Genomic DNA, 11,637 nt, shown 5'->3' on the forward strand with positions numbered 1-11,637 from the left:
CTTTTTGTCATGTCCAAGGGGTTCTCTTCAGAGAGGACAATCTAATAACTGTTTAAGCAAATAAATTAACTTAACCTAATTGGTTTGAATCATTATCAACAACTAAGAATTTCAGATCCATATTCAAACAACCTTAAATCTGAGAATAGCTGAGAATCCCCTTTTTCAGTGAAACTTGATCAAGAAAAAAGATAAATATACTGGAATTCTGTACAGAGTTTATTAATATTTGGCATAATGTACAGTAGGCTTTCATTTCAGGAAAGTGAAGCGTGTTTTTCACCCTCTTCCATACACAGTCTTGAGCAGTTGGCGTGTTAAGGTTGTCACAGGCGGATTAGTGTTAGAAAGGGAGCTTCTAGCTCAGGTGGGCACAGGATGTCTCCATCATCTGAGGCAGGACACTAATACAGACGACAGACGGTTCCAGATTTGGGGTCAGAGTCACCCTCCTGACGGGGGGGGTGCAGTCACTAATGCTTATTTCACAACTCTAGAAATTGAACAACAGGGGAAAGAAAACACATTAGACCTTGTATCATGTCACTCAAGTTCCAAGGTGCAAAACAATCTCACAATCATGTTGTCTCTTTAAAGAATGAATAACCACATCAATGCCATAGATTCAAATGGCTTTACTTCTAAGACAAACACCTTCACTTCAGATCAGGCTGATGTCAACATCCGTTCACATGGCTGTGTTCACTGACATGCCTGTGTCCATTCATGGGCATGTTCTGCAGACTTACACTGTGTTCTGTTTGTACCGATCCAGGGCCTCCTGAGCCACCACCTCTGAAAACTTGGGGTCGTTCCATGGGATGTCCCCTGGCACAGTGAAACTCATCTCTGGAGCATCAAACAGTTTGACTGACACGTTTGTGTCGCTTGGCTTTCCAGCATCCTCAGTGTTCTTTGATATGACCTTGACAGCACAAAAAAACCCCAACCAAAAACACAAATTCAGAAACTGCACAGTTCTGACTCAGTTCTCTCCGTTCTGACTGGCTCACGTGTAGAGTGAGTCACAAAATCTCACTATCCCTCTGCTTATTAACACATATTCCCTGAGATCACACATCCAATGACTCCTAACAACTGGCTCTTATTTAGACCGTCATATATTATATGAGTCATATATGAGGTGTGGATGAGACTGGTCCCAGCTGCTCTGGTCAACACTAACCCCATGAACCTGAAACATCCCATCCTCATTCTTGGTGTGGTTGGCCAGGGTAGACACCCATCCAAACTGGGAGTTAAACATGTCCAGCAGTCTGGAGGTGTTGAACATCTCCTCCTCAAACCGTCTGAGGAGCCTGTTGTACTCCTGGGTGAACCTCTCAGCCTGGGCCAAAGCGTTCTCCAGCTCCTCCTTCATAGGTCCTTCAAGGGGTCTCTTTCCAGAGCAATCTGACACACAGCAAGACAGACAGTGAGCCACGGTTACCTCATCTCTTAATATGCTTTGCTGTTCTCTCTTCCATTGAAAATTAGAAATATTTGCATATTTAGCTTTTTCATGTAATACATTTATTAAAAACTGCATGTGTGCATGTGAAGCACATCCTCACCAATGTGCTGAATTTCCTTGCATTTCTCACACTCCTCCCTTAGCTTAATGCAGCCAGCCGAATTACGACGGATCTCCCTGCAGGTCATTTTACCGCTTCCAAACGGTTTTGTTATGACAACATCCTCATTCACACTTCCATCTGTAGATAAAGAATAAATTCATTCAACAAAAACAGGTTCCCATGTACACAAAACACCTTACACAGGTCCTTTGTTCCAACCAGTAACAAGTGTATGTGCATGTACATTAAAACTATAGGTTACAAAAGGAAGTCATGATGCTCATGCTATTTCATTCAGCTAAACTGTCCATGTTTGTCTGACATTCTTTAATTCAGTTCTGAGAACCTGCCAAACAATGAATCACAAAGCATGACAACCATTGATTTTTCTAACTGACATAAAGTTATGTTATAACTGACAAAGCATGCTGTCTATTCTGTCCTATGTAATGACCCTCCATAATTATCTTTCATCTCAGGTAACTTCTAGAAACTACACGTGAAATGTGGCATGTATTGTTAGGGTGCACTTATTGTAAGTCGCTTTGGCTAAAAGCGTCTGCCAAATACCAAATTGTAAATTGTAGGGTGTTGGCACGAGACAAAGACGTGTCTGTGTGTTTGGGCCTGCCGTACCTTCAGAGGGGAAGTCCATGTCACTGCCCATGAAGCCTTCGGTGGCACTGAAGATGTTGCGGGCTATGTTCATCATGGGTTCGAACAGGCTGTGAAAGCTGCGAAAGTACGGCTCCTGCTCAGGGGACCTGTACACCCGGGAGGCGCGGCCCTCGGGCTGGCCGAAGAGGCTGGGCATGCGGAAGGGGCGGGGGAAGAGGGGCTGGTGGTAGGAGCGCATGTGATCAAACACTTTTATACTGTCCGTGAAGATGCCGTCCACGCCGTCGGCCACCTCTGAGTACTTCTCCTCCAGATCCTGGAAACGCTGGCTCTGCTGCTGGTCCTCTTTAAACAGGGTGTCGATGTTCTGTCCATTGATCCAGATGGAGAAAGGCGACGTTCTGTTCAAAACTTCATCCAGCTGAGAGGGTTAGAGAGGATTACGGGTGGGATTAGGGGTGGGATTACTGAAATCTGGTGCCTGTGGGTCAAATTCTGATCAGCACTACCCAGTGACCAGTGCTTTTTGTTTCCAACTCTCAAATCCAAGAGTACTGCTGGGTTTTGCAATCTTAAAGGTGGACACACTTTTCCTAGTACAGTACATCCTCAACTACTAGACTAGGGTGAAAACTATCAGGGTCTAAAAGAGGCCAGATCCAAGTATATCCAGTGTGGATGAACAGTTAAACAGAGAGGTGTGTATTTTCAGACCTACCTGTCTCCCTACCAGACCGGACCCACTGCTGCAGGTCCTGGAATAGTACTTAATGCACGTGTTCCTCAGACAGGGTTTACACTCCTCCCAGAGTGCCTGCATGGTCTCGTTACACACACTCTGCTCCTCATTCAGTTTGGTCTCCAATTCCTGGGCAGCCTTCAAAGCATCCTGACAGAGACAGAGAAAACCTACATGAGTGCCCAGTGGAGATTATCATGAGACCACCAAATGATTGATAGTTTACAATTTCTCCAGTAAGTTTGTTTAATGTCTTTATCAACATGTTATTTGAGAAATTTAGCATTATGGGGTTTAAATTCAAAATCAAATTCATAGTTAGTCTTTGGTAGAACTGAGGCAAATTTTAGCTAAATAAAAAACATGAGCGAGGCTGGTGATTGCCTGCCACCTCTTTCTGCTGTTTGGTTTTCTCCAAGGCAGACAGAAACTTCTTGTGTTCTTCTCCAGATCTCTCCATCACTGTCTTCATCTCCTTTACCCCATTGATGGCATTCTCAATATGCTTATCCAGGTACTTCTCCCCAAGCAGAGAAATCTCTGTAAGGATGAGGGGAAAGTTGTCAAGAGCTCCTGAAAAAGCAGGCAGGATTAGTGATAACTGTGTCTTTCACATCAGGCAGCAGACTTACCGTTCAGGTCCTCCTTGGATGGAGGGAGCAGACACTCGACAGAGATGTAGAGCAGAGAGAGGCCAATGAATGACCTGGGGAATCTCATCTTTGACAGCCCTCACAGATCAGGGTTGGTCTTCTGAATGAGCCTGGCTGACACACAAGTCTGTTAAAAAGACAACAAGACAACAGAAGAAAAAAAAGATTTGATATACTGAGGAATGCTAAAGATATTTATTAAGCCTGTTGGATAATATGGAGTCTGCAACAGCCACCAAATCATAACATAAACTGAGTGGTTCTGTGTGCGCATGTGGCTTATTTGCAAAAACATACACAATGAGTCAGGACTAATGCAGGCATGCTCTGGCCACACTGCATAGCGGTGGGAAACGCAGGAGTCATCAGAGCAGAGTAACTCCATCAGGGTGACAGTGCCAGTCTGCTTCTCTGTACTGATGTGTCTATGAATAACTATGGAACAAACCGTGATGGACACATTTTCTGTCCATACTACCCTGGTGTTTTTGTAATGTTGAGAAGACTCAGCAGGGGGCGATGTTTTTCATGGCACGAAACCAAACTTTGCTTCAACTCTCTTGGTATGGTAAGAAGTTAGGTGGCATAGCAGACAGACCAATCACATCTCGAGAGCACATGACTAAGACAAAGTGCCCTGATAATAGCTTTAACAATTGTTTCGAATTCATGAGTGTCAAATCGTACTGTTCACAAGTTCTTTATTGCTTTAAGTTGAGAAGCTCAAATATGCATCTGTCTCAGATTTGCTCTCATTCACATATGAGAAAGATATGTCAGATGTTCTCATAAATGAATGAATTCAAAGGCTGTGTCAACAAACATGTTTCTAGTTCTTAACATTCACAAAGTTTCCATTTTCTGTCCCTGAATGTGATTACACAGAAAAAATTCAAATCCCCTATACATAATCTCTTACGTACTTCCAACATCTCTTAATCCCAGGGGCATTTGTTCCATTTTCAAGTCATTTCAAGTAATGTCTGATTTATCATGATCAATTCAGTGTGTGCGAGAAAAAACTGTACTTTGACTCATCCTTGAACGCTGCACTCTTTGGTAGCAGCAGATGTTTCAAAACAGACTTTTGTTTGATGAGGAATCTGAATAGCAAATAGTGACTCAGGCCCAATAGCTATCTACCGGACACGTCTCGGCTGAGAGACAGGTCTGGTCTCTCGGTCTCAAGAACAGCATCTTGACTCTTCATTTCCCTGCCAAAGCAAAGCAGGGTGCCTGGTTGCATAAGAAGAATGCACCCATCTGAATCCCTCGTTCAAATGTTGACTCTCCAGCTGCTGAATGTACTCCTCTCTACAGCTGTACTCACTCACACAGCTTATCTTACACTGTCATGGTTATTGCTGGGTTAGAATTTGCTTTGCTGTCTATCATCTCCACTCTCTGATGCACTTTAAGAGAAAACAGCTAACAGTGGATGGTCAGGACAGTTTGGCCTCCTTCAGCAAGCTGTGTTATACACAAGTAATAGAAATAGAACAGTACAAATGTAATATTTTCTTTTTGTCCTTAACAAACTCCATCTGTTATTTGTTCAAAACAGATTGGACTGGGGTGGATGGGGGTGAGGCACTGACTAAAAACATTCATCTGCATGACTCCATAAAACAAAAACAAATGTGGTTTAATCTGCTCAGTCATGCAGACTGCCTTGAAGGGCAGTGCATGCAGGGATTTGCCTAATGTAATGAGGTCCTGCTGCAGCCAAATGATGCCGCCATGCCCGGGGGTGCAGCTCGGCCGCGTTACACGCCTCCATCTGAGTAGGATATGCATCCCATTTTACCCTTGCACTACCACATTCAGTGAAAAATCTCATCTGCTTGCAAATTTCTCTTTATAGACAATATTAGAAAAAAGTATTACTGAAACACAGTTTGCATACATCTATTACACGCCATTAGCTAATCTTGTACACTCCACTTGATATATTTGCGTATTATTAAATTGTTGTTTAAATTCCATTAATATATGTCTTTAGGCACTGGCTGCCACACCCTAATGATTAAGATTTTGTAAATGTAGGATTCTATTGACAAAAAGAAAAAAGAGCATAATCATTAGTGCAGAATTACTCTATTTAGGCAGCGACTTCCAAGAAACAAAATTAAATCAAAAGATTCGATATAACTCGGTATTTGCAATTCACCTTTTTAATAACATGCTGCGACAGTAGGCTAACATATTACCATAGCAGCAGATAACTTGCACATTTTTGTTGGAAGCTCAGTTTTGGTTACTTGAAAAGGCATCCCTATTTAAACATGCATAAAAAATGAACTTATAAACCAGTCCAGACCTTTACCTTTCAAAGGGAGCGCCACACAATTCTGTCTGGGTCCAAGTGCCTCTCGGAGACAACAGTCGCTGCTGCGGTCTCGAAAGTCCACTAGGTATTTATACAGAGGCGCACGGCACTGTTTTCCGTGTGATTCACCAGACGAAAATTCCCTGTGGCTTTGGACTTTTCGAGAAGTTGTGCAATTACTCGGCAAGGCATGGTCCTTCTCCGGCCAAAAGAGGGCAGTGCCGCTCTATCACGTAACGTTTACTCCGTTTTATCAGACGGTTCAGGTTCACGCATGGGAGGGATGTTTTCAGAAAAGGAGCGCTTAGATCTTTAAAAAAAACAAAAAAAAAACAAGATGATTTGTTTGCCTAAAATAAATTGTCATTATAATTCTTGAATCATCAATACCGTTACATCTGTCTTACGCTCAGATTAATCGCAGTATTTGTATGGAAATAGGCCAAGTGCTGCATTAACTGGCACCGTCATGTTTCCTGCAGCCCGCCGCATGAAAGGGAGGCGGGACGTAGTTTAACAAAAACAACTGGCTGTAATGTTATAAAACCCTGACTTTTAAAGAATTACTTGATGCAAACACCAGTCTGTGGGTAAGCCCAGAGCTGAACAGATGTGTCCAGTTAAGAGAAGTTTTTTTTTTTTTTTTTGTTTTTTTCTTTCTGGTGACACAGTAGATTATTGTATAACTCTGTCCAGGCCTGTGCTGTAAACCATGGAGGGAAAAACGAGGTAAATGTAAATGTCCTACAAATAAGGCCCAGTATAAAAACATGTGTAATTTGGCTGTCTGTGTCTACACTGATGCACAGTCAAAGGTTATGGCGTTATTACGTCAGCAGCTTGGCGCGGGATACAGTGTGAGTGAAAACATACCAACAGGGAACAGGCCAACAGTCGTGCTCTGAATGTCCAGTAATCCAAGACTGTCCTTCTTAGAGCATTCACACAGCCCTACGCTGAGGGATGTGTGTTTTGATGCAGACTATGTTGATAGGCAAATGTGAGACATAGTGTGGTATGAGGCATCTAGTGTATAACTCTACTAAAGAAAAAGCTGTTTACAATATTCTATTTTGGAACAGTACCTCTCCTTTTAGCCCTGTCCTTTTGAAGGGGTCTTTGAGTTGTTTTTGTAGTTGTTGGGTTTGTGACAGATGAAAGAACTCAAAAATGTTAGGAGTCTTTAGAGAAAACTATTTGTCACATTTTACACTACCTGAACTAGAGTTGAGTCAGACCTTCATGCTGAGTTGTGTGTGGTGGGCTGCTGGTTTTGCCCCAGGGCACAAAGGTGGAAAAGGGACTGGGCTGAGCGCTGTACTGCAGCCATGTGTGCCCGGCCCATGCGCGCAACAGGACGCGGTGTTCTGCGCACACAGGCCAGACCGCCCATTAAGATGGAGCAGGGTATGAAGTGCAGAAATAAGCAGAGAAGCAGACTGTGTCAGATCTATGGATTCTGTGGCATATATGATGTGTCTAATTGCTCCCAGTCGAGGATGAAGAGTTGAAAACAGCTGTGTAGGCGAGTCAGGGGAATGCCAGTGTTTACGGCCAAACCATACAGCTGTCAGGGCCTGTCCAGGCTGGGAACTCAACAGTTCATCACTGTTTTATGCTGATGTGTTTAATGCAGACAGTGAACAGAAACACTGGATGAGTCAAGTAGAAAAATATGTTACCTCTGGCAAATATCATTGCAGGAGCCATGTACAGAAAATTCTGTGACATAACACATGTAGTTATCATTCTGTTTCATTTCACATTATTGTTAAATTGTTTGGCATGAGTTTATGTTTGTTTTTTTCCTATTTGAGTCTGTGCCCCCTCTTCAGGTGAAGAGGAGAGGGGATAAAGAGTGTATGTGTGAACGTGTTTGTTTGTGTGAGAGAGAGACTCGGAGGATGGGGGGGGGTTGTGTACAGTCATTGACCATGCTATTAAATGCACAGGATGAATGCGGTTTTTTTTTTTTTGCTTGTATTTGTTTATGTAAAATAAATGTTACCAGACTGATTCAGATTCAGCCTTCTGTTATTGCCCTCTATTATTTCATGTGTCAGAGAGCTCACACCACTTCCTCCCTTCATGCTTCAAACCAAGGAAAGAGCTGAGCACAGGACAAAATGGACAAATGATTAATTGTATTTTTGCCACTGCTGTCATGACCCATCCACCAGTCTTTCCACTGCCCTTTGTCATCAACAGAATCTTATATGTATAAATATTGTCTTTCCCTTTGAATTTTCAGTGAGAAAACGGTATTTATGGCAATAAGCTACTTTAATCTTTTCCCTTTGCTAAGTTTCCTTTGCTTTTATATACAGAGATGATGGGTGAGAACTTCCTGTGTTGTCCTCTGGGTGGCAGTCAATGTTCTAATAAATAGTTTCCCCAGCTGTAGGAATAAGAACAGGAAGTCCTTTTTTACTCAGTCCAATCTACACATGTCTCCCTATACTTTGCTGTATATACAAACAGTTTCAATTTCAACCAAAGGCAAAAATTTACTCAAAAACAACAATCAGATGCTGCATTTCAGACTCAGTGAGGAGACTATCAAACGCCTGCATTAGCATCTTGTTTGGTAAGACTGTGCCTGTAGCCTGACCGACAGATTCTGCCTAAGGATTCTGTTTATTTCACATGCTCTGAACAGCACAACAGAACAGCACATCTACCATTCTTTCTGACTTTTTTTGCACTAGAAACAAAGCCCCGCGTACCAGAGTTGAGTCTCTCGCTGTTGTTTGTGCTTCAGGTTTTCTTTATTTCCTCCTGTCATTTCAATGTTATTTTAATCAGTTTGTGGCTCATTCAACAGAACGACTGTGTGAAAATCACTTCAGTGATTTGAGTTTGTTTGTAATATTTGTGGGTTTGGCATTGCCGCCAGAGCTATGGGTCTTGAGCTCATTAGATTTGAACTCAGTCTTGTGATCACAGCTCAGAAAACAAACCCAGGTCCCCCTGGACAAATGAACTGGTGTTGTTTTGGTACTGTGCTGTGTTGAGTCAACTCATGTGCTGTCTTTGTTGGTCATGTCACCTGCCTCTGTTCAGACCAGTTTAAGGTTTAGTCTGAGGTATCTGTGGGACAGTTTACTGTGGCTATGTATTACTGCCTGTATGGACTCATGAAAAAACAGTATGAAATTCAGTGTGATCAGTACCTCAGACATTTTCTGTAGTTGACCGCTTGGTCCCGTCCTAACACTCTTCAGTGTTCCCTTTCCCTGTATCCACTGATCTTATTTTACTGCATAAGAACGACCATGAGTTCCATCAGCAGACTGTGAGACATTAAAGCAGTGTCTGTCTGATAATGCTTCAAAGCATTCTGTCCTGTCCGGGATTTAGCAACTTCACTGGAAAAGAACACAAAGTACGGAAGCCATGTAAGAGAATTCAAACACTGTTTCACTGAGTCAGGTCTGATTCCAGCTTGTGATGTTGCTGAACGCAGGCCAGTTTTTTTGTTCAGTAAACACTAAGGAGTCACTGATGCGGTTCATTGGCCCTCATACAGCAGGAATGAGGGTCAGGCTTTGCTTCAGCAGCTGTGTGGACATAAACGTTGTGTAAAAATAGTGGACTTAAAAGTGCAGCCAAGCCTAAGCTTGCCATGTGCCAATAAAGCTAAACCTGTCATGCATTTTCACTAATAATCAGTCACTTTAACTAATAATCACTCATTTTCACTAACAATCATTCATTCACTTTCACTAATAATCAGTCACTTTCACTAATAACAAATGATACATTTTCACTGATGATAATTCATTTGTTACTAATGATTAGTCACTTTTACTAATAATCATTCACTTTCACAACTTACCAATGATACATTTTCACTAATAATCATTCATTTTTGCTAATAATCATTCATACATTTTCACTAATAACCAATCATGCATTTTCACTCATAATTATTCACTTTCACTAATAACCAACATGCAGTTTCATTAATAGTGATTCACTTTTACTAACAGTCATTTGTTTTCACTAATAACCAGAACAACCCTTCAACAGGAAATTATTAGAATCATTTCAGGCTGGGACCTGTTTGAGATGTGACAGAGTTTACATGCGATTCCTTTATTCCGGGCTGGAGACTTGTAGGGCATGTCAGATGTGATTCTGGGGGTAAAAAAGTGAACAGTTCATTCCACATGCATATTCTTGGTTTGGTGTGCTTTTATTTCATCAATCCGTGTCAGGGCACATTCACTTGACAGTCAATCAAATGTGAGGCACATTTCAATAAACTTAATGTGCAAATGAAGTCTAGTGTTGCCTTCCAAACTACAACAGAGAGCATGTCTTTTGAGTCATTTAAAGTAATTTATCTGCTGCTGAGGAATATCTACATCTTGCTCTGGAAGTTTTGTTTGTGAGATATGTCCTGTATGACAGTGCATGGTGATATACATTTCAGTGTGAGATAAAAACATATGACTGTGAAATACAGTGCTCTTTAAACATAATGTGAAATGTTTTTCCCAAATTCCTTTGCATTCATTGCACTCAAGAATGAACCATGATCAAATCAAGCTGATGGAGCTTTAATAGCCAACCATACGCTCCAAGAACCAGTTCAGAGGATTCAGAGTGCATCTTGCACAGTTTGTTTCATTTGATTAATTATGTTACTCACTGCATCTTTGTCCCACAGAATTTAAAAGGTTACATCTAAGGGAAAGTTTGCCAACGTTTTGCCAACACAACACATTGTAACATTGTAACAAACTTTAACTGTGGCAAATGAAAGTTCAGAAGTTCTTACACACAAGAAGAGTAATCAGAAAAACAAACATCCTTTTATCCTAAATGTTCTAATTTCATGGGAGATGTGTCTACAGGCCTGTGTGCAGACAATATCCATGTGGATGCCAGTTTCATAGAATCTCCTAACCTTGTCTGCACTGGCTACATCACTGTCTCACAGCCCTAACTTATCCAAACTGACAATATCACCATCTCCCAGACCAACTGTATCCAAACTGACAACATCACATCTCCCAGACCAACTGTATCCAAACTGACAATATCACATCTCCTAGACCGACTGTATCCAAACTGACAATATCACATCTCCTAGACCAACTGTATCCAAACTGACATTATCACATCTCCTAGACCAACTGTATCCAAACTGACAATATCACATCTCCTAGACCAACTGTATTCAAACTGGCAATATCACCGTTGTCTCGCAGTTCTACTGTATCCAAACTGACAACACTGTCTTAATGGTTTCTTCAACAGACAGTCATGCCAGAAGCAACACCAGAAGTGATGTTCTTGGTGCTGTGGTTACCAAGGGATTCTGGTTACCTCTTCATCTGTCAGTCAGAGCTGAACTTTTCCCTTGAGACTTTGAAACACTGATACACTGATACTCTGATCAGATATTAAATGGTGAGTTTATGTTCACAGAGCATCTAAAGCCAATATTGGATCTGTGTAACTCAAGAATGAAACACAGTTGCCTCGTGGGAACATAGATAACACTTAACTGCTAAAAGCCCACATCCTTACTGTCATTTAGAACTGATCCATTTTAGTGCAAATAGGACATATTAATTAGACTGTGATCTTACATAGTTTAAAGACAATCTAAACACAGTTTTAACACAAGTATCTTTGTTTCCCTTCCAAAAAAACATATCTTTTGTTCAAATATTTTCCATGGTGCAATTTCACTGTCAGTGGCAGGTT

The 11,637-nt window shown here is 41.6% G+C and overlaps 1 protein-coding gene across 2 annotated transcripts; it reads right to left on the reverse strand.

The window, feature by feature from the left end:
- Positions 1–201: 201 nt before the first annotated feature.
- Positions 202–6,025, reverse strand: clu (clusterin). Of its 2 annotated transcripts, none has more exons than XM_030770999.1 (9): positions 5,914–6,025; positions 3,567–3,697; positions 3,326–3,474; positions 2,914–3,084; positions 2,214–2,616; positions 1,575–1,715; positions 1,187–1,413; positions 750–925; positions 202–493 (listed from the first exon to the last, which is right to left on the reverse strand). In XM_030770999.1, the coding sequence occupies exons 2-9, from the start codon at positions 3,652–3,654 to the stop codon at positions 481–483; spliced, it is 1,368 nt and encodes a 455-aa protein (XP_030626859.1). In that variant the 5' UTR covers positions 3,655–3,697; positions 5,914–6,025; the 3' UTR covers positions 202–480. The 2 variants fall into 2 exon arrangements, with proteins under 2 accessions (XP_030626859.1, XP_030626858.1); XM_030770998.1 differs by having other exon boundaries at positions 3,567–3,714.
- Positions 6,026–11,637: the final 5,612 nt, after the last annotated feature.

This window comes from Chanos chanos, chromosome 4, assembly GCF_902362185.1.
Source record: "Chanos chanos chromosome 4, fChaCha1.1, whole genome shotgun sequence".
NCBI classification, from domain to species: Eukaryota; Metazoa; Chordata; class Actinopteri; order Gonorynchiformes; family Chanidae; genus Chanos; species Chanos chanos.

Excerpts from the sequence above, each read along its gene's own strand:
- clu (XM_030770999.1), bottom strand. The coding sequence starts at position 3,654 with ATGAGATTCCCCAGGTCATTCATTGGCCTCTCTCTGCTCTACATCTCT. Across the intron at positions 2,617-2,913 it reads CCGGTCTGGTAGGGAGACAG|CTGGATGAAGTTTTGAACAG; the intron begins GTAGGTCTGAAA and ends TAACCCTCTCAG. Across the intron at positions 1,414-1,574 it reads CAAGGAAATTCAGCACATTG|ATTGCTCTGGAAAGAGACCC; the intron begins GTGAGGATGTGC and ends GCTGTGTGTCAG.